Source organism: Caloenas nicobarica, chromosome 11 (genome assembly GCF_036013445.1).
Source record: "Caloenas nicobarica isolate bCalNic1 chromosome 11, bCalNic1.hap1, whole genome shotgun sequence".
Lineage (NCBI taxonomy): Eukaryota > Metazoa > Chordata > Aves > Columbiformes > Columbidae > Caloenas > Caloenas nicobarica.
This window is the reverse complement of record NC_088255.1, coordinates 14,875,250-14,899,019: the sequence shown is the minus strand read 5'-3', so window position 1 is coordinate 14,899,019 and position 23,770 is coordinate 14,875,250. Positions and strand designations below refer to the sequence as shown.

The 23,770-nt window shown below is 39.5% G+C and overlaps 1 protein-coding gene across 1 annotated transcript in view; it reads left to right on the top strand.

Annotated features, from left to right (window-relative positions):
* SLC25A26 (solute carrier family 25 member 26) overlaps positions 1-23,770 on the top strand; it is an 86,179-nt gene that overhangs the window by 17,118 nt on the left and 45,291 nt on the right. Inside the window, exons 4-5 of the mRNA XM_065642304.1 lie at positions 1,698-1,802; positions 3,324-3,371. Of these exons, the coding sequence (XP_065498376.1) occupies positions 1,698-1,802; positions 3,324-3,371 (153 nt within the window). The remainder of the gene's footprint in view (positions 1-1,697; positions 1,803-3,323; positions 3,372-23,770) is intronic.

The window sequence follows — 23,770 nt, the reverse complement described above, 5'->3', positions numbered from 1 at the left end:
TGCCCTGTGGAGCCGATCTGACAGCGCAGCCCAGGTGACACGAGCCTTTATTTCCTTTCAAAACAACACAGTGTAATCACTGTTTTTGTTCTTGTGCAGCCACAGATTCCCTTGCAAGCGCAAATTCAAATGGGAGAAACATCAAAGTTAATTTGAAATGAAATGCACCCCAAGTAGTCCGGGGGAAATGGAGACATTACTTTGTAGCCACCCTTCTCCTGCCAAAACTGCAGCACCCCAGATGTCAGGAAGCCACGCTGGGCTCTTTGTCTGGTCTTGATTGACTAGATTGTTTTCATCCCAGCCTTTTTAAAGCTTTCCTCCTGCCTCCATATTTTTAAGGAATAAAAAAGCTAATATAAGGACATGGAGTGTTATGAAGCATGAAGTTCTATAAATATTTATGCTGAACTATCAAAAAACTTGACAGTTCTTATTTTCTTGACAGATTGGGGTCACTTGTTATTTTTGACCCTGAGAACTGAAGAGCATATGGAGTTAGATCTGTTTGTAATGACTTCTGGATATTGTTGTCTGGTAAACCCGTAGGAATGTAACACAATAACGGACTTTTTCTTGGTCTCTTTGTGAAAATGGAACTTAAACCTTGTACTGCGTTACTCACAGAAGACCACTCAAGTTGCCATCTCTGTGCAATCTGGCTGTGAATTCCTGAACTTAAATTCTCTTCGGCACACGTGGGTTTCTGAGTTAGCAGCTTGGTTTGCCACTTCAGGTGGACAGCCTTCCCCTAGGTTGCTCTCGAAGTACTCAGTGATCACCTTGACATCTAGGGACCAAATTCATCACAGCGTGTTCCTCAGCCTGGCGCAAGATGGGACCAAGGAAGGCTAAAAATCTGGCAAAGGCCTGTGATGTCTCCAATGTTTTACCTCCTGTCCCTGGGGCCAACTGAAGACAAACTTGTCTTAAAAGTTGAAGTGCTGGTAAACAGGCACTTTCTAGAGAGCTGAGAGGCTTGTAACTCTCTGACATTTCAGGATTCTCATTCCTCGAAATTATGTGCACACAAGATTAACTCTTACCTGAGGTCATAGTCGCAGATGAACGTCTCCAAGTCAGTTTAGGCTTTTTAAGAAAAGCCGGAGCTTTGTGGCAGCAGCCACATTATCACATCCAGCTGCAGAGGCCCTTCTTGCCTAGTAAATTCATCGCATAGGAAAGAATCAATCTAGTGCTTCACCTTGAATGAAATCCAGTGTGTGTCTTAAGGTAAACCTTGAATACATTGTATGCATGTAATGCTAACTGGAGTGTCTCTTGCCATCAGCCACTAGAGGGCACAAAGGAACCACCTAGGAAGGAAGTTTGTACTTTAAGTCCTGAATTTCCAATTAAGATCTGAAAGTGGGGGAAAAATTCCTGTGGATGCCAGAAGGCAAGACGGCTTCAAAATTTTGGTTTCATTGTTGATTGATCTCACCCAACTCTACTGGAAGTCAAAAATGTCAAGGGTACTCACATTTTTATGTTAGTACAATTTTGTGTTCAGAAAGCATATAGCTCTCAGAGCAAATACATAAGCTGCTCATAAACAGCTTTTAAGTTCAAGTCATATAACCAGAAAAATTATTTCCTCATTTCTCAGGTTTCTGTACTTGGAACAATCTCTGAATGTGTCAGCTATGTGCAAAGTAAGGCAGCAAAAGCTTTCTGAACGTACACTTCTTTTGCAGGTTGCATGCCTCATACGGGTCCCATCAGAGGTTGTCAAGCAAAGGGCCCAGGTCTCTTCTTCCTCGAGTACCCTCCGGATTCTCTCCCACACCCTGTATCATGAGGTGAGTTCAAAGCAAAATTTTAAAGAAGTTGCTTCTTTCTTCCAACTCAGCGCCATACATGTCCAGAAGCATTCCTACAACTTTATTCCAGTTCTGTGGTCTCCCAGCACTTTCCCACCTATTCTTCTGTTGTTAAAAGTGATTGGCATGTTATGTTTAAGGAAACCAAACCCCCATGTCTCCCATGTGTGCGCACCTGCATGCGTACTCTAAACAACTCCTTTATTTCCTCCTCCTTTTATATGGGTTACCTACAATTAAAAAAAAAAACCCAAAGTGAAACAAACCCAAAACAAACAAACAAAAGGAGGCAAAAAAATCCACAAAACACCCAAGCAAACAAAACCCACAAAAACGCCCAGCCAACCAAAAAAATAAACACCACCAAAATGGGACGTAGCTTTCCAGTTTCCAGAGCTCTACATGTATTTATGCAAACAGTCCTCGTCTGGGACAACAGGATGTCGAGTCTCTGTATCTAGAGTTTGTTGAATGGTTTACAGTTTTGGAGCAGGCTCTGGGGGGGCATATTCTAAAGGCACCAGGCAGAGGCTCTGTAGGAGCTTTGGAAATGAGTGCTCATCCAGTATTGGCAACTTCTGGAAAATAAGAGCTTTTGTCATCTTTTCAGTACTTATACTGTTTCATCCTGTAAAACATGTTCACTACTGTTTTTACAGAGTCCCACAAAGGGTGTTTTGCAAGTTTTATTCCACGAGAGAAAGTGGGTCCTGAAAACGCTGTGGGGAAAAATATTATATCCGTTTCTGTATGTAAAAGCCAGAAAAAGGAAGACAAAAATATGACCTTTGACTAATCCACTTGATTTTTATTTGCTGGAACTTCTTTCTGTCATTTGGTTATTTCTGAACTTGGTCACTCTGCTCTAAAAGCTGGTGCGTTCAAAACCATGTTTTTCCCCTTCTTTCTAGCTGGCCAGAGAACCATAAGACTTGCCCAACACTGGAATAAAATGTCCTATAAGATATTAAACATAATTTTATATACACTTACAAAATTTCAGTTGTTTTGAATGTTATCAGCTCGTTAAAAATACAAAATATTTCTCTTGATAAAAGCTCTAAATCAAGGCTTAGAGGGTGGACATTGGAAGCTGTCATCCTATGGGTTTATTTTGCACAGGCTATTTAAACAGAACAGTAGTAGTTTCCAAATACTTATGGGATAGTGGATACTTCTAGACCAAAATATTGGGCAAGTAGAGTCTGAAATAATATGTTTCTGTGCCTTCTCACCCTTTTAATTTTAACTGTAAGGTATATTTTCTTCTCTATTACTGATTATTCTGAACAGTGGTTAAATGTTCTTTGAAATGAACATAACCTCTGGCATTGTAAATCATGGAATACAGTATACAATGTTATAATCAATATAGTCAATTTGCAAGAAGTTCAGGTCTGACACTCAGTAACACCGTAACTTGCCTTGTAATCACCGATAAATTGTGGTCTTTGGCAACCTAATTCCCTATAGCTGATGCTTTCTTTTGTTGGTTTACAGGGTATTCAAGGACTTTATCGGGGTTATAAAAGCACAGTATTAAGAGAGGTAAAACACTTGTCTTTCTCTTTTTTTTTTTAATTGATTCCTTTGCCTTGCTTTGTTTTCTAATGAGATAGTAGTACAGTTGAGATCAATTGCTCTAACCATAAGCTCTAAATCCTAGCATGTTTCATTCTAGATAAATTACGAGCCTGTAATTTAAATAGAATACTGATAATGTGTGCTAAGAAGTCTTGCATGTATGACAGGTTATCATCTACCATCCCATCTCTCATTTCTGTTGCTGCTAAATCATAAAAAGATGGAAAGGTATATGTTACCATGATGAAAACCATAAAATAAAGTACTGGAAACTTCCTCAAGTCTTGTGATTGCATCATGTGAAATATGTATGCCAACAATGGTGAACTGGTGGCATCAGGCCAAGTTTGGTATAGACAGATTTAGACTTTCTTTAAATATATTTGTCAGCAGATGCCAAGAGATTAGCTGTCATCTGTATATAGGGAGGATTGTGTGCTCTTTTTTTTTTTAAGGAAAAAAAAATGTGTGAAAGAAATTAATTTAGTCATCCAGTCCGCAGCTGTGATATGGCATTACTTAATTCTAAATCAGAAGTATTAATACTTCACTCTTGGAAAACAAATGGACCTAAAAATATTTTTTGCCTGCTTGGCAGAAAATAGTTCCTAAACTAAAATATCTTCATTAAACGTACTGTGAATTACAGGATTAGTGTCATGGAAGTGTTTGATATGCTGTGTGAACTGAAGGCAGATTATAAAAGAAGTAGAAAAACATACTGATGAACTTTCAGTCTAAAACTGTTTCAGAATTGGATCCCAGGAGGTTATATTTGACAAAGCGGAAATTGCATCATGAGTACCTCAAATACAGAGACAGGCTCAATTCGTACGGAAACATAACAGCTATTGTCCAGGAAAGGTTCTTTACTCACTGTGTTCAATGATATGTGTTGGTTTGTCCTCTCTTTATATAGGTCAACCGAGTACAAAAGGTTTGGGCATTTGCTGCTTTTGTTTTTGAAACACAGGGTCAGATCTGTTGATTGTGTTGCTGTTGATCATAATAGAGGCTTTTTAAGCCTTCATTCAATAGCTCTGCTTTTAAAAGCCTTTTTTCATGCTGAAAACTGTTTTTAGGACAGTTATGTTAGCCAGCTCTTGTTAAGTTTATAGAACAAAGATGGATATGACCTAAAAAAAGAAATACCAAATTTAGTGTTCCTTAAAGTGCTGACAAATGATAATGCTCTGCAGTCTATTTCAGTAGTTTTGAATGTTTAAAAAATTAGTTATTTGTGCAGAGATGACACCTGCTTTTCTGAAACGTTACCCTCACCACAGTTTCATCCTGTACTTATTTTCTGGCTCACTAAACACATGTTATTCACTCAGATTTCATTTGGAGATGGGCAAAAAAGACCAACGAATCATTTTGATTTCTCTGAGGAGTTCTGAATAAATGAATAAATTTAGATCCCATTGAATACCAATTTTGAATACTAACAGGTAGATAAAGCACATGGTTACTACTGGGTGCTATTCTCCATAATATTTGTTTTGACATATGTCAGAGTGGTAATTAATTTGCAGACCATATTCATGGCATAGTGTGTGACCCTGCTGAGATAACTTTGTTTACTCAAAATGGCAGCACTTTGTTGGAAATTTAATGGGGGTCCTCTCCATTATGTATATTCATAAAAGATCCTTCAGAACTGATTTCAGTTGAAGTATTGCTTTTTGGGAGAATCTGTCCAATAGAATGAGAAATAAATGATTACCAAATGAAATGTGCTTTCTTTTCAAGATGAAACAAATCATATGTGATGTCTAAAAAAAAAAAAACCCAACTTTGAATTTAACACTGTTAAGACTGTCGCATTTTTCTGATACTAAATATTGTAAGACAATGGCCACTTGAGGAAGAACAGGATATTGAACCTTCAGCTGGAACTGTTGTAAGCCTGATATTTTAGTATTTTCCCTTCTCTTTAAGTACACTTCTTCCTTAAGGGAAAGTCTTTATTTTCAGATAAAAATCTATATTAATTCATTATGGGACACATCCAGGTAGCTGCAATACATATATATGCTGATATTTAATTCCAGAGGACTTTTGTACTTACAGAACTTGTTTACATGCTTTGGTTCTTTACTTACACAAACCCCTTTGTTTAGTTATAGTGCAGTGGGATTTTTGCATAGAGGGGCTTCAGTGCATGATTTTTCATTTAAAGATAATTGGAAAAGGCTGGAAATATTGATACTTTTAAGATGATGATATTCTTGCACTGGCAAAATTCTTAAGCCAGAATTTAAGAAAGGTTAATATTAGTCGTTGTATCAGGATAACATTTTTTCTTATTACATAAAGCAGATTTTGGTCCCTAAATAAAGATCTGCTTGCTAATTGCTTAGACTCAAGTGAAAATGAGTCTGATTGTTTGTAAAGGGAGCTCAATGTTAAAGCCTCGTATTCTCCTAGAGCATAGTAGATCTTTTCAGGACAGCCTTATTCTGCTCCATGTAATTTGCATTAGCTGATGTGCTGCTTCTGTTCTGTTGCAAGGTAGTTGTTTCATAATTCAGTTTTGATTCTCACTCTTATGCCCTTTATTTTCGTGTCAGAATAGTTTCTGTACAAATGAATATCAGAAGAGAAAGAAAAGACTTTGAGTGTACCTCAGTGCTTGGAATTTTTGGCTAGTGGCCTTCTCTACCTCCTTTTTGGTGCCTGTTCTCTCATGTCCGTTAAATTTTGGTCTTTACTTCTTCTTTCAATGTAGTTACACTGAACTAATCCTTAAATCGAAAGGGAAGTGGGGTACAGTGCATCATTCTGTTGGCAGTAGGAGCCTGGAAGAGGCATCCATGCTCCAAAAGGAAAGCTTTTGTGATAAAGCACAAAGTGAGAGTACGGTTATTAGGTTGCCGAATGAGACTGAATAGACGGCAGAAATCAGAGGCTGTGAAATCATGTGGAATTCCCATTATGTCATTTCCAAAGCAAATCCAAGTGAGAATTGTCTTTTCCTATGGTTGTAGTGTATCAGTGTGCATCAGTGTGGAAACTGCATCATGCTACTAAGAACAGTCAATGAACAGGTAAATCCACTCATGTTTTCCACAACAGAGACAAGTTCATTTGTAAAATCTCCAGACATCTTATAACAAGGCAGGAGCAGACTATAAATCCACTGTAAAACCTCTAGAACTTATTTAATGGGAATGTAGTTCTGCTGCTGAGATCTAATATAAGCAAATGGAGCCAGATTTTTAATTCCTGCATAATTCATTTTATTAACTATGACCAAGTAGAACATCTGTTAAAATTCCGTAATGTTCAGTTCATGGGAAAAAGAGAGAAACCCCTGAGTTCCCGTTGGAGCTCTTCCATTTCCATTAATGTTACAGGACTCCAGCAGATGTCTTAAAAGGACGTTATTACGAATGAGAGGACAACACACAAGAAAATAAAGTGCCTCGTCCAGTTTGCCTGCGTACAATGAGTTACATCACCATCTGCCTCTCTACGTGCAGGTTGCAGCTTTGTACAAGCAGTGCCACCGTTAACTGTAGTGTCCTTTCTGTCTTGAGTTATTGTAGTTTGGAAGAACTGAGCGAGTCCTGAGTTCTGTTTGGTTTTAACCTCTTTCGTCACTTTTAAAAATACTGCACATGGACTGGGCCCTAGCCCAGGAGTAGTTTCAAAAGGAGCTAAAATTAATATTAAACTCTTCCTTAAAGGGGATGGAGGATGACTGGCTCTTTATAATTCACAGGTGTCTTGAAAGAAGACTGAGAATGGCTTTCAAATGCCAGTCTTTGCTGTGCATGCAGCCCTGAGTAAACTTGTCCTCTGACTTGCAGACTCTTTTGAGACAGTTGAGGCTCTCTGCTTGTGGTGGCCTCCGTTCAGGTAGAGCTGGTAATGACGCTTTACTTGACAATGTTGTTTCAGACCTCAGAGCTCTGAATTTGAAAGAAAACTACTGATAAATCTGAACCCAACTCTTGTACAGCATGCTGTTGATTTTACTTTCAGTGTGACGGCCTAGTCATCACTTCAAAGAGTCCTAGTTTATTTAAGTCATTACAGTTGTGGGTTGGTTTGTGATGGTTTTTATGTTTGTTTGGTTGGTTTTCCTCCCCTTCAGTGTATGCAAGTCAGAACCCCAAGTGGATGAAGGCAGCTACTGCTATCTTGAGAGAGAGAGAAAATACTCCATGCTATATTAATTTTGGAGAGGAGAAAGACAGCTAGTTCAAAGTATGCTATTGCATTTACGAGTGGAAGCAGTGTGACAAACAGGCAACAAATTGGGGGCTCTTCCCAGTCTCAGAAAGCCAAGAAGTAATCATGTCTCCTGAGGAGGAGATAGTGCTTTTTGTGTGTGTGCTGCAGAGCTAGTGTCCTGATATATCATATATGTTAAAAGGGATATGGAGGATACGCAGTGCAGCCTATGCAGATGAAGAAGGAACTAGCAGAAAAAAGACCAGCAAGAAAACTCCTTCTTAAATGACTTGCTACCTGGGAGAGGGAATGTAAAGCAACTGGCAGCAAAATGTGCCTTAAAGGCAACACCTGCTGCATTTTCCTAACTTGAAAGGGTCAGTGAACAAAGGATGCTGAGAAGGGTTTGTATAAAAATGTGAAGCCCAGCTGAGATATGTTAAGACACTGTTGACTGAGGGAGGGAGGGGATCTCTGAGGGCCAAGCTCGATAGGGAACAGTCTGCAAACAGGGAGCCTGGTTTGTTTATCCACTAGAGGTAGTTTTGCATGCTTTTCTTTTGTTAGGACATCTTTATATAAATATCCTGTTCTCCTAGCTGTTAGAGGGTTTTTTTTAAAGTTTATCTCTGTTGCTGTAGGACAGAAAGAATGTTATTAATGCATTCTTTTACTTGCACAATTAGAACTTTGATCTTCTATTATTCTCTGTGTATTACAGAGCAGATGTCCATAGAAATGGGCAAACAGGACACTATCTTAATACAATATTTGGAAAAATAAACATCCTCCTTAATGAAATATGTGCAGTATCTGTCTTTTGTTACCTTCTGGACAACTGAACTGGCTTTTTTTATTTTGCAATTCTAGACAGGTTAGGTTTAACCAGGAATTTGCCAGGCAGGATCTCTAACACTGGGGTTTTTTACTTTTACTGGGAAACCAGCATTTCTTTGGCTTGAGTGTTTCCATATAGAACAAGAACAGTCTCATGAACGGGATAGGAACTGTAAAATGGATTAACTAGCTAGGCCCTGCCATGTGGAAAATTGAGCAGAAGTTATGTGACATGATTTATGGGAGGAAAGTTGAAAAATAAGTCCCTGCTTTCCCCACACCCTTAATGTTAGCCTGTCATGGAAAGCCTATCACAGCTCTTGTATCACTAGTACCCTTCTAGATATGTGTTCAAGGGATTTTCATTTTGAAAGTTATGTAAGAGTTAAAGGTAATTCTTGTGGGGTAAGAGCAGGAGACAAGTCCATGCTCTGGGATAAGGGCTCAGGCACATCCCCGCTCCTTACTGGGAACGTTGATAAATGGACAAAAGAAATAATTGTCTTTTGCTGTTGTAGGTTATGCTCGTTACCTTTTCTCTGTAAACGCTGGAATAGTACTTGGAAGTGAACATGGAGACCTTGAAAAGCAGTTATTTTGTGGTCTGTGAAAGTCATTTATAACCCTGCTTTTTCTAATTTACCAGTTGTGGGAAATAAGTTGGGTGACATGCCTGAATGGCAAATAAACTGGCCAGAGTGGACAGAGACCTCAAGCAAATTCCTTGTTGATGCTGGGGGGCACAAGGGGTGTCCTTCTGTCCTTTTTTTTTTTTCTTTTGGGCAAGCATGTGCAATGATCTTGGATTTTCTGATTGAACTCTCTGTTTCTCAGGCTAGGTGCAGTATCCATCTATATATATTAGAAGCAGAATGCAGCCATCCTTGCTGCCATTGTTTTGCAGTTTAACAATGGAGCATACAATTATTGCATCTGTCTGGTATCAGTGGATGTCTTAAGATGAAAAGAATTTCATGTATGCAGAGTGTTTCTGTATTTTGAACACCACGGCCTTGCATCCAGGATCTTTGAACAGAAAAAACTTTGAAAACTATGTGGACTAAAAAGGGTTTATGTGATTTGATAACGCAGATTCTCTCCAAGTGAATGTGTATGCAAGCAGAGTCTTGAAGGAAGCGTATTTTACTGCATGCTTGAAATAGATACTATTTCCATACATTCTGTAAGTGGCTTGCTAAAGCATTTTTGCAAATGATGTTTTCTGCAGCATTCATGGTGTAGGCATTTTCTTCTTCACCAAACACGTTTCTAACTTTGTCCTGGTTTTCTTCATGCTGTGATAATGTATACATGATGGGGGGGGGTTTGTTGTGGGTGGTGGTGGTGTTTTTAATATAACCTAAGAACTATATTATTTACATTGATTGCTTTTAATTTTCACATGTTTCACAAGGGTTTGAAGAGCACACTCCGCATGCTATATCCACTGGAGAACATGAATTTCCCCACCTAAATAAATTTATCTGTGACAAAGAATCTGGAATTGGTTGCAAATCCCTCACGAAGGAGAACACACAAAAAGCATCCCTTTCCATGATGGGAAGGTGGAACTGTAAAAAGAGGAAGGACAGGCACTAAGAGATCCATTCCTCACTGTAAAAGGAGGAGAAAAGGCTTAAAATAGTAAAAGTACTAAGTAGCAAATAAGTGATGAGGAGGAGTATTTAAATACTTTTTTTTTTTTTTTAAAGCTATCTGATAGTGTCACTGGATGAGCAACATCTTTAAATCTTTCCAGGGCAAACTAAGGATATTACAGTTAATGGAATAACTTTGAATCTTCAGTCATTGCAACTGAAGTCAGAGGAAGCCACTACAAGTCTACAAGTCCTACAAGTGGGACTGGACAGTTGTGCCTACTTCTGTAAAATTTGGCTGGCCTTAACACTTGTGACTGTTTCAAAGCAAAAAAAGAAAGAATCAAACAAAAATCTGTGGATTTTTTTGGCTGAGTGGTGACTTCTTAGTTTTAATTCCACAGCCACATTCCACTATGGACAACTGTGTTTTGTCTGTCTAAATTCTTTCTGTAGTTCTCAGTGGGAGACAAGATTCCCTGTTTTACTAAATTGTAGAGTAATCCTGCCAGTGGTTGGGCTGTAGCTGGTGAAGATGATGCTTCATTCATGGGTGAAGCAATTTTTGTATGTCTGTGCTGAAGTGGGTAATTCTTTAACGCTAAAAAGGTATGTGCGTGTGGTATATCTGTTTATATAAAATATATACAAAGAGACATAGGGATGCATGTACATGTAAAATATGGTATTGTTTTTAATAATACCTTGTCAAGCGTCTTGGACTCCCTGAAGCAACTAGTCCTATAAGCGCGTGTGATTGGTGTGGAACAACAAGCAGTTTAGCAATTTTCTAAAAGTACAGGGCTGTCTTTCAAGGATGAAATTCTAGCCTGAAGTAGACCAAAACATGATTTTTACAGTGGAATACTTCCATTGGCGGAATCACACTGCTGTCAATATTAATAGCAATTGTCTGGTTTTCACACCTGGGCTGCTATTACCTGATTTCTCTACATCTGCTAAAAACCAGAAGCACAGTTAAAAGGATCAGCAATCCAAGATCAAAGCTTTTTCCCCAAATTCCTTGTATGATGTTAACTCAACCAGCAGTTCTGCTTTAACACGAAGACCTGAGTGTCTGTCCTGGCCAAGAGAAGATGCTCTTCAGGACCTGAGGGCATAGTGGAGTTGTGGGGAGCAGGGCTGGTGTGGGGCCAGGAGCCAGGGCTGGCTGGTGTCTGCTTGCCCTTGAACTTGGCAGTGACCCGGAGCCTTTAGCACTTGGGAGTCTCCAGCCACTAATTGAGTGGTGGCTGTCATCTTGCTTTCTCTTTTATCAGAAAGATAACGTTTTCATAATCTGTAGCTTGTTGAAGTAGTTCTGCAAGAGGGAGGTCTGAAGGCGTTGACACGTGAGCTCTAGTGATTTTTTTGGGGATGGTCCCCTCCTTTCTGTTGTGGCTTCAACACCTCTATAGCTTAAAGTAGCAGGAAGCAGCAGCTTTGAGCTGCAGTTCAAAGAACAGCCTGATATATACTGGCTTCTTCTGGTACAGAGTGAGTAACCTCTGGCAGTGAGGCTGGGGAAAATCTCCTCTTAAATCATCCCAGCATTGATTGTAAGAATTTGTCATCCATACCCTCAATATCAAAATTCAGGTCTGCAGGTATCCTCAATATCATGCCTGTCAGTGGTGCTGGGTTTGGTGGGAGCCTTAGTCCTTGAATTACCATTTGTGCAGATTTTGAAGGTGGTATTGATTATGATCTTTCGTCTGTGGGTACAACAGCAGATTTGAAGGGATGTAGCTAAAGCATGTAGAGGAAAGGAAACTGTTTTTAATCTAGACTGCTGCTGCTGAAACCATGCCTTCATTTGACCATTAATAGTTCCACCTAACCCTGACATGTCACTAGGTTATATATGCATATAATGGCTCTGTTACTTGTTTATATACTTATAATATGTATAGATAAATACGTATTAGACATCTATTGAGAAATATGAAACTGAAAAGTTGAACTTGAAACCCAAAGGTTACAGTGAAAGGTGTGAAAAAGAAACCAGATCCGCGGCAGAGAGCTGATGTAATTTGTCACAGTTGTGATGTTTGGAAGTATGGCTGGAGACACACTCATGAGAGTCTGCTACAAGAACATTTCTTCCAAGTGCTTAATACAGATCATACTTCAATTTTTTTAGAAAGACTAGCTTATTGTTGTCTTGCAGTAAATAAGAATAGTTTCCACTGTTTTGAGTGTAGGAGAAGTGAACACCAAAAAAAGAAAACACTGAAAGTCATACCAGCTTCAGAATATTTCAAGGGCCAGATTTGCCAGGTTTTAGCTAACAGAAGAGATGAAACAACTTTCCTGGCTTGTTTAAAGGGGAATCTCGGGAGTGCACTAGCAATCAATTCTTACAGTATAGATTTCGGCCAGTTAAGGGAAAAAGAGTTAGTTTTTGGCATGGCAACTTTTGCTTCTATTTAAAAAAAAGATAAATAGAAGTGGAGCACAGCGACCTTTCTCCTGTTCCTTCCTTGCTCTGGGCAGACAGACTTCAGTGCTACGAGCTGCCACACACTAGAGGGCACGCGATGCCTGCGCTTGCTGCGGTGCCAGCCTGAGAAATGCCTCTCGCAAGGGCTCCAATCTTAGGGTGGCCTATGGATCTTGGAACTGAATTTGCTTTAATCCTGCCTCTCAACCCAGCTGCAAAGGAAACGTAAAATTTGAAACGTTATTAATTTTATTTGATTCTGGGGATTCGTCCCATTGAATTTCCGGGGACTAACTTGTGCGTGTAAATGGAGTGAGATTCAGTTTGGGAATGATTTTATTGATTCCTGTTTTTAAATTTGACTGGGTTTTCGTTCTTATAAATTAACTGAATAAGGTCTGTAGTATTCCCTGTGTATTCCTGCTCAGTGGAATAATGCCTATGTGATCATGAAGAAGATAAGAGGTTGTATGATCATAACATATTACAGTGTCCATGCTGAGAATTCATAGGTTATTCAGTAAGCTATTTCAAATTTTATTTTAGCATCAGTTTTCGCCAAGGTGCTGCATTTCTTTAGTTTATCTGTTTTTAAGAAAAAATACAGTAAGCTTTATAATCTTGAAGATGCACACACCACATGGTCATTATCCCAGTTTGAGAATCCCACGTCACTTTGTGTGTAGTTGGAAATGCCTGTGGGGGATGGAACAGGAGAGATGGCGGGTAACATGATTTTCATTATTTTTATAGAAATGTAGGCAAAGCTGATCTGGTGTTTATACTGCAGATGGAAACAGTGTTATTAAACGAGGCTCTTATCTCACTTTTATTTTTCTGTTAATTTTATAGAAGCCAATAAAGTGTAAGCTCTGCAAATTTTCTTTTTATGCTGGTTGTATATGTGAAAATTGGGGTTTTGCTTTTCGAAGCCAGCAGGTCTAGCTGCGATAAAGCAGAGCTTGGCCTGAAGGTTTTGGCATCGTGCTGCAGATGCGGCAACGCTCGGGTCTCTCTGGCTGTCCCAGGCTTGGACCTTTCCCAGTTAAAGGCTGTTAGTGATGCACAATATGTGACATGGATGAATTTCTGTCATGAGTAAACTGAGGTTTCTCAATGCTCTTTCAGACAAAACAAACTCCTCAAAAAGAGAGAAACATAAACCAGGATACTTTCCATGGGAGAACAGCTAGTGCATTGTATTCTGTGTTTGCATTTGACATTGTATGGTCTCTTAACTTAAAAAGAGAAGAGCAAATAAAGAAGTATCCATACATATCAGAGTAAATGCTCATACCTTAGTGGGAGGTTGTCTGCTCCGTTCTTCCTTTTGCTGATATGAAATCCTGAAGTGTAAGAAAACATTTTAGAAGTCTTATGAAATGTAAGACCATGAGGCACTTAGCTGAATCTTGTCTTGCTGACTTTAAATGTATTGAATGCCAATTAAAGGAAAATTTGGCCTAGTATTAATATTGTCACTGGCTACATACCTCACAAGTTTTGGGTGGATTTTTTTTCTCCTTTTTCTCCAACCCTCCCAGCATTTTGCCTTCTGGCCTGCACAGCTGTGCTGCCAGTATACTTGCTATTTCTGGAAATGACCCATGCAGTTAGGTCAGTTTGTTTTAGCCTTGCTCCTTGTTGCTGAAGTAGAATAGCACATTTCCCCTAACTGCATGAAAGCCAGGGTAGACAGTCTTGATAAATATGATTAATGGGCCTCTTTGCTTTGCTCTGCAGCTGAAGGCTTCCTGAGGTTCTGTGTCAGCTGGGCTACAGCTCCCCAAAGCAATCCTTACATAGAAAGTATGCCTCAGGTTCAATTATGTTGTTAAAGACGTTTTTATTCACAGCGTTTGCTATAGGAAAGTCTTGGCAATTGAGATAGGGAAATAAGAGTCTGAAGAGGTGGTGTGGGCAGGAAAAGCAACAGAAATAGAATTCAATCATATAGAGGGGGGGAAAAAAAACCCACATTGATGTGCGTGATGGTAAAATAAAATATGTGACTGGCATCAAGGAACATTCAGCTTGCACCTCTCTATGAATTAGCGAACACTCACTTTTGTGAGGATACTCTGTGAATTATCCTTAACATTCAGAGGCCAGAGTTCTGCCCTGCACATGGGAATTGCTGCCTGCAGCACAGGCTGGATCCATCCAGCTTTCCTGGTGCCTGCTATGCAATTGTAATTGCAGGAGCACATCAGCCCTTCTCAACAATTGAGTGCAAGTCGTAATGGCAAATAATCCTCTTGAAGTTGTTTCCCCCTCCACTGCAATCAAAGGAGAGCTTTGTTAAGGCATTAACGAACAAATTAGCTGCTAAATACTGGTAATAACCTATTTCCCATAGATTGCTTTTTAATTGCAGCCTAAGCTGTGTGATTCCTGAAATCGCTACTTTGGCAAGCCGATGTTTGTGGTCATTTCCAACTGCTGTAACTAATTGGCAAAAAAGTAATTTTTAGAGTCTTTACTGATACCAGAACACACTTTGCTTATATATTGCTGCCTCCAGAAATACTTTATCAGTGTTTCTTTTCACTGTTATTTGTATTTTAATTTAAATGTATTAGGCTGTGCTGTGAAATTGTTGTTTTAGTTTTACTTCTATGTACAATGTATGTTCTCATTAGATTTTTAGATAGCATAGATATTTTTCCACTTAACTGTTACAAGAAACGTTTCCTATGAGGGGGGAGGAATTAACCACTTCATTTTTATATCTGTTGGTTAATGCCAACTACTATTTTGCTAATCTATGTCACACCAACCAATTAGAAAACTTAAATGATGTTTTGTTTTCGGAGGGTGGGGATATCTTTTGTATATTTGTTGCTTTTCCTCCTCAGATTTCAATAAAGGCTGCACGTCTTCCAATATATCATTCTGCTTCCCTTCAAACCTGACTTTTTTATAAGGGAGCACAGCCATCAAAATTGGCAAGCGTTAAGCTTGATAATTAGTTCAATATAGTGACCAATTCTGTGAATTACGAGTTCAAAGCAACATATGGACATGGATGAAATCAGATTTTGGCACTTCTCACTTAAATTGTTTCAGGACCCTGCTGGAGTGTCTTTGATCTGTAAATAACAACTGCAGTTCACTGCCTTACTTAAAATACATCAAACACATTCATGACTTTTGCTTTTACATGTAGACCTCGCTTCTAGTTACAGTTTTGAATCAGATTAATAAAGCTATTCATGTTTTGAGGTTTCATAGAGAACACTACCAAAGATAGCTCTTTTCATTCTCCCTGTTTTAAAAGAAGTAGTAATCATTTCTCTGTCTTAATATGCACCCCAGACTACATCAACAGATGCTTTATGAAGTCAAAAACCATCTTCTGTATTGCAGATCCTTCAGCAGTATAAAACAAGTGGACCAAAGGTTTATCTTCACTGCACCGTTCAGTAACTTACTCCAGTAGCTCCTTTCCCTCCTGCATCTTGCCCATAGCAGCCTTTTTCCTAGTTCTGAACTTTGTGGTGGTTTGAACTCTGATGTGCCGTCTAGCAGACAGTAGCCGGAGATCACCAGACAGGCTCTATTTGTTACTCCTTAAAGGTACACACAGGTGCTGACCTCGTTCAATAAGCATCATTGCCTTTCAATAGTTCGTTACATGCACTACCTCTGAGCGTATCAGTCACCTATAAAAGGGCTGTATGATTTCTTGGTAGCAAAAGAATGTGGGGAATTATGGCTTCTCAGTGTTTTACCATCAGCTTTCCAGCTGGCTAACTCCATTGCTTCTAATTTAACTCCCAGTGTTTTGCTTACAAAACTTAAGCATTCAGCAGTAGTGCAATGTTGGTTTGGTTTTTTTTTCCCCTGCTAAATAGTATAATTGAGTTCTACACAAATGCATGAGAGTTGTTTCCATAGTGCTTTAGGGATAAAGTTCTCATCCTATACAAGTTCGTACTGAGTGAAAATTCACTGCAGCCCTCTATGCCTCCCAAAAATCCATAAGCTTGAAACCTAGCTGAAAGACAAGCTCTTTTTCTAACCCTGTCCCTTTTCTGTTTATAGTCCCTTAATAAGATGCCAGATACCTCACACTTGCCTGATGGGATCAGACCCACATTCTCTCCGGTCCAGTATCTTGTCTCTCTTTGTGGGGCCAGATGTGGAATCCTCAGGGAAGTCAGGAGGTAGGAAAGGTGTCCTGCTGTGTTTCAGCCTCACAGCTGGCAGCTGTTAAAAGGCAAGCATTCAACCTCCACTCAGTGAGTCCTTGTTCCTACAAGCACTCCCAACAAAAATGACTGTGGTAGTAGGTACTGCAAATCCCAAACTTTTACATTAGCCCTTTTAAGTGGATGCAGCTGGCTCAGAGATTTCTTACTCCAATGATTGATATTTGGGGGACGCAGCTTATATTTATTATCTGAGAAAAGAAATGATCCTTCCTACTTATTCCCCATTTATCTTTCCCTTCAAGCCTTTCTTCAAAAATGCCCTTATTTGTTTCTGCATTCTGCCTTGCAAAACATCTTCTTACGCAGATAAAATTTTAATCTTAGTGAGTCAAATCATTCTCCTGTCAGTGTGTTCCTGCTGACTTCCCTCTCAGCAGAATTGTGGGCCAACAAGTTGTGGCGCAACCTAAGACTCTGTCTCCCAGACCTGTGCGGCAGAGGCTTCTCCAGGCTGTCTGCATGGTGGTCCCTCACCTTTGTTGCAAAGTCTTTTGAACGATGCAGTTCATTGTCTGAAAAGTAATAACCAGAAGAATGGCTAACAAAGTTATGGGCACAGAAAAGGTTTCAGAATGAGAAATTCTCACCATGAGAATTCTTGGCAGCTTTGGAACAACTTCATCCCGCACTCGCAGTGTTTGGCAGAGGATTTCAGTTCTGTATCGGGGGGCAGGATAGGAAAAAAGCTGTACACATCCAAAGAACCTTGGTGTATGCAGGCACAGTATGATATGAGAGAAAGAGTTGACATCAGAACTTAGCTGGAGCTGTCACGGAAAGGGAAACAGAAGCAGAGGATGAAGGAAACCTGAGTGACAACGAGAACGCTGAGGTGCAGTGAAAGGAGTTGGTGCTCTTAGTGTTGTGTAAGGTCTTGTGTTTAATTGCAGACTCGATCAAAACCTGACAAGGGGAGGAAGAGTTTTCAACTGGTTTTATGCTTCCTTTTCTCTGCTGATGTCCCTTTGAGAGCAATGCACTTGCTCATGCACACTGGAGGGTTCTTGTCTCATGCCCTGGCTGGCTGCAAGGCCTCGTGTTCTGCAAAGGGAACACCCCACAGAAAGGAAATGGGAAGCACGTGTGACTTTCAAGGTGAGAAATGTTTGTGGAAACTTTCAATGTGATTTTTTTTTTTCTTGCCAGTTCTAAAGTCTTTTGGTTTCTGTACTGGCTTTTGAAAACACTGAGAGAATGTCATCTGTCTTTGTGGTTTTAATTCTGTCAGACATTTTGGTAGACTCTGCATTTTCTAAGAGAAATGATTTGGTGAAATTTTACTTTTTAGCTTGAGTAGCTCATATCATTGAGCTACTTCATTTTTGTTTTGCTCAGCTGGTTGTTCAAGCTGAAGATTTTGGCTTGACTGGTTGGGAAGAGATGATGGGCTCACTAGGTTTGGAATTAGCTAAGAGGGTATGATGAAGTTCAAAAGAATGACGAGGGCTGCTCTGAGAAGGTAGAAGGAATGACTCTGTGAGGGCTTTGGGATTGAAACTCAGCAGGATTTGTTTTGTAAATTAACATATGAAATTTTTCTGGGATTTGGTAGCATTACATTCTAAAGAATGTTATTCCTCTTTTGGTTGTCCTTAGTATTTGTATCAAAACTATATCCCATAAGGTTGTATTTTATGTATTTTTTTTAAGTTATTCTTTTCTTATTTATTTACCCTTCTTGGTACTCTGAAATACATGCATGTTTTCTGTGAGTGCTAATACTTAATCTCAAAGTAAAGAGGAAGAATTTCGTTTTGGATTTATGGCTCTGTTACTCGTGCTCTCTATTGTTTTTTTCACTTTCATTGTCAGTCTGGGTATGTGTTTATTCTGTTCATCTTGAATATTATGTAGTTGAGAGATTCTTATTCTGAATATTTAATAGTACTAATTGTTATATTTAGAACATGGAGTTTCTGAAAGTGTGAGATTAGAAACTGAGCCCAGGAATTTCTGTGGCAGGTCAGGCACTGCTGGCCTCAACTGTCATTGACTGGAAGAAGAATAAAGCCCACGGTGCCTGTTCAAATCACTGAAGCATTCCCTTCCCTGATGTTATGATAGGTGTCATACGCTCTGTTGAGAGACAATATGAATGTGCCAGGTGCATAAATGTTCTCTGGATAAACTTGGATGTTACTCTGTCTTCTCACTGTGCCTTTTATGATACACATCTCTTAGACTGATGTGAGTACGTAAAATACGAGCTGTTTTTGAGAAAACTGAAATGTATATACATCTAACAACTATGGAAAAAATGAGACGTGAACTAGATGCTCTGGTTAAGTTTTAAACACCAGCCAACAAAAGAGCCCTGATGTGTTTGTTTTCATTCCTGTACTTTTTAGAGCCTGTTTCATAATTGTTGATGCTTGATTTGGAATTTTAGGACGGTGTTTGAAGAAGACAGTGTAGTTGTGTGATTTAAGAGGCTGGTGAACTGCCATGGCCTCCGTGCATGATGACTGAGAGTAAACTCACCCTGCCTAGATATTCCAGATGCCTGTGAGAGAAAATAAACGAGGGAAAACAACAACTATTGAGTGAGGGTGAAATACTTAAATGTTTGGGGTTGGCAAACCATGGGGAGAGAATTCTGCCTGAGATCCTACAGGGCTGTGGCTTGTTCAGAGTGCTGAAAGACAAGATACAAAAGATCTTTAGTCCTTTGTTTTACTCTGAGTCAATATGTTGCACAGATCCATGGGTCAGGTGAACATAAATTGTGCTGTTGGAATTTATCCGGCCAGTAGCTTAACCTCTGACTCACCCCAGCAATGGTACAGCATTACAAATGTAGTCTTCAAGGAAGGATGAATACATTTCTTAAGCCATTGGGCACAAACAAAACCTTCAAAATCAGTCAAGAATACCTCCTTGTTCCACTATGCCATCACCCCTTGTGCCCTGGGATGCGTTTATTGTGGCCAGCTCTTGGAAAATTCAATCTGCCCATCTGTGTTCTGTGCTCAGAGTGACCGAAAGTATCTTTCCTTGTTTTTTCCAGCTCATGTTTAGCTCTGTGTCCTTCTGAAAATTTTCAGAGCTCCAAGCATGATGACTCTCAGCTAAGCATATGAATATCCATGGTTTGACAAACTAACCTCTTTTGTTAATTTACTTCAACAGAAGGGAATATAAAGAAGGGAATACAAAAACATGGTTTGCTTGATAATCACAGCCGTTTAGGAATTAACTAAGTCAGACCACAGGAATCCTGTGTATTACTGATGGACCTAAAAAGAACGTATTTTCTCGCCTGTGATTTCATTTTACCTTTGTGCTCTCTCAAAAACCACTAGACATGCAGAGCTCCCCCTAACACTGGGGAAGGAGCTTAGGACCTCTAGAAACAAGTAAGGCTGCTTAAGTGCTTAAATCTAGTTTAGCTCTTCAACTATTAAGTATAGGAGTTGGAAATGTCTCTTGTGTGTGTAAGGGAACTATTCCCGTTGCTAAATTTCCTTTCTCTGGTATTTCCCCCCGTTTTTAATTAAAAAAGGGAGCAGAGCTGGGTAGTATTGGCAGGAAGAAGCCAGTTCAAGGATCCAATATGAATTTTGTGCTAAGTAGGTAGCTGGAAGATCCTGCCTGGGGCATGGGGCAGACACTGAAACATGGGACCACTTGCTGAGGTTAATGTTTGACGGGATGGCCTTGAATGACTTAAAAGTATTTATTTTCCCAAGGCCTGTGAATTGCCAACACAGGGAGTACTTTCGCTGTAACAAAATACTGTGTATTTAAAGAGAATTCCTTCTTTCTCAGGACAAATGTGACCTTGATTAAATTATTTCTATTTTTAATCAACTTTGAGGTCCCTGGAACTTCCAAAGTTCTTAGCAGCTGCTCTTCAGATGTCTGCTGGCCTATTGGCCTCACAGATTTCCCCATCTCCTCGGCAAGACTCTGGACTCGGAACACGTCCTGAACAGCCAGAGATAACATTTTGTGGCCAAGAAAGACTAAGTGGTGCCCTGAGCTTGGAAAAGGGCTCTGTAAATAGTCTCCAGCGCATCTCCACAGAAGCTATATGTCAGAGAACCCTGTTAAAGAGCACTTCAGCTTTAATAGTTGTACACTGATCCCCAAACACTGGATCTTCCTTCTGCTGCCAGTCTGTCTTTTGTGCATTATGTTTCCTTTGAGAGCAGAATACAGGCAGAATCTCTTAAGCTTCTGCTTTACTCTTTAATCCAGCACCACAAACCAGAAATCCTTGGGGTTTAAACAGCTTCACCATTTATTTACACAGGTCTGCAGCGGCTTTTTGTTTTCTTTGTTGTTTCATCTGTGGTTTTCCCCCAACCGCATTTTGGATGGTTCTGTTTTCTGTAGGAAATTCTGAACCCAGTCACCTCTGCACATGGTGCAATGCCTGTCCAGCATCCTGTTCTCAAGGCCGTAGGACCTTTTTTTTTACCCAAGTAGTTCTATAAGAAACAGAAACACATTTTCCTATGGACCTGTAATCCATAGCACCTCTGCTTTCCCTATTGCGTTGTCTCAAGCTCTGCTTTCATGCCCCAAAGCTCCCTCCTACGGCCCTGAGCTCTTGGTTGAGCAGGTGATAACATGAGCTGGGGCACTTCCCCAGGTGTCCCTGTGCTGGTCACCTGCCTGTGCCACACAGATAACTATCGAGCTCCTTCTGGAGCCTTTCCTGCAAAGTAGCGTTGCCAAATGGAGTCTCTCAGCTCAACCAAAATGCTTACAGATGTATTTGAGATGTTTGTTTGATGTTCACTGAAGTTTTAGAAGCTCCGTGCCTAACTCTGTCTTAATTGCCTAAAATCAGATGGTGAGTTCAAAAGCCAAGGAGAGGGGAAAAAGGCGGCAATTTCACCCACCGCTTCAATAGCAAACCAGTCTAAAAATGCACCTCTATACAGTCAGAGACAAGATGTCAGTAAATATCCTATTGAATGGCTTGTGTTCCATTACTTACTGGTACAGCAGTGAATTTTTGGAGGTGGATTATAAGCATATGGTGGAGATGGAAACCTCAGTACGATTAACTATTGTTATCCAAGTGATTAACTAAATTTTGACCATCCAGACATTGTATAGTTGGAGCTGGTGGAAGGCAAAACCCAACAATGCCAGTGAAATTTGAATTAGGACCATGTTTTATGGTATTGCTAGTTGGCAAAGGTGCCAAGTTTTACTGTGCTAACCAAATACTGTCATTTATCATGTCTCAGGTACCCACTGAAAATACATGGGCTACAGTCCAAATACTTGTGGAGATTAACAAGTTGAAAGTTTAGTTCAGGGCATTCCTGAAACCTCTCAGGAATTAAAAATGAGGAATACTTCTTGGTACAAAATGTCCTCAAACTTCATCAGCGCAGATGTCCTTTCAGTAGTTGTTACGGATGGTCTGCCAGTAACCAAACCGTGACGCAGCTCTGAGGTACCACTGTCCTTTTCCTGGTAGATATGAGACCATTTAATTGAAGATTTAGTTATGGAGTTTTCTCTCTATGAGCAGAATTCCATAGTTTATTATAGTGAAATTCCTGAAATAGCAAAAAAAAAAAAAGTCAGTTAAGGGAGGATCGGGCAGCTTAAAGCCAAGAAAATAGAACTGCATGGTGTTGTATGTGCATTGTGTTGTAATGGCCCTTACCCATCATGAATCAGACATGCAAATGCTGTATGTTTGCCAAGGAGGAAATTTGCCATTGTTGGTTTATTTTCAATTAGTGGTATCCATGTCAGATAACTGTTACAGGTACTTGAATGGGCTTAGAAATCTTTTTCTTTTGAGGTGTCTACTACTTTGCTTCTTTTAAGGTTTAGCACTCTTCTAAGGTTTTATGTGAATCTATTGATGTTATTTCTACCATTGGTGATTTTATTTCTGCCTACAAGCACTACTATTTAATTCCATCAAAGGTGTCTTCATAATTAAATTTATAATGCAGCTTAATAACAGTTCAGAGAGTATAAAGCTCCTAATGTGTTTTAGTTCTATTTGAAAGTGGATACCTGGGCTACAGATTGGATCAGAGACAGTAAAATTGGATAGCATTTTGTGACCCTAAAGTTTTTCTGTTCAATCACATCTTAACATTCCACGTTACTGGAATGGAAAAGATTTTTGTACATGCGTGTTTTGAAGTATTTTAGTACAGTAAAGAAAAATCACTATAAACCAGAACTGTTGGCATTTCTGTGTATTAAGAGCTGTTCTGCTCTCCAAGCTCTTGTTAACTTAAGCGTGAACTGCTTGAATGAGATGTTTGCAGGGTCAGGCTGCTTCCAGGCGTCGAGATGGCAGGTACGCTGCTTTTCTTTACTTTATGAAGCATGTTGAATTATCAGGAAATTACTAGTACCTTGTCTCTCCCCTTCTTTTATTTTTCCATGAGAATAATCAGGAGATAGAAGTTTGTTGCCTAACAGAGAAATGATCAAATTGTGTTTTGACAGTAAAGAAATGACAACGTTGGAAAATCCTATTGAACAAAAGTATTTTGCAGGTTTTGGAAACTGAAGTGTCAGGAATATGGGCACTGCGCAGATGCCACAGCTTGAATAAACTTTCTGATCAAGCACACAGGTGTACCTTTGGACAAAAGAATGCAGAGCTGAGCATTGCTTTGGTCTTAGCATGAGTTTTAGTGCAATATGTTCTTTAATGCTTGTGCTTACACTGACAGAAAACCTTTTGATTACCAATGCCTATAAAGAGCAGATGGTATCTTCTGAATGTGTTTTAATATGAGAAGGTATTGAGTATAGATTGAGACCGTGCGTATTTTAAATCAACTGTGTCTGTAAACTCCATTTCAGTGTTACCTGTGCTTTGAAGAACTTACGATATTTAATATGTCTACAGACATCCCATAAATTCTTATTCACCCCACCTGCCTCCCTGTGCTAAGTTCCTGCTGTTACAAGTAGAGCTTTGATGAATATTTAGATTGCACTATAAAGTTCTTTCCTTCAAATATATAGATTTTCCTCATGGAAAAAGTTTCATCTCTGTTCAGAAGCACATAGGAGAGAACAACTGTCTTGTGTCCGCAGCTCACCGGTGTTGCAAGTGGAGTGGAAATGAATAGCTCTTCCTAGAGT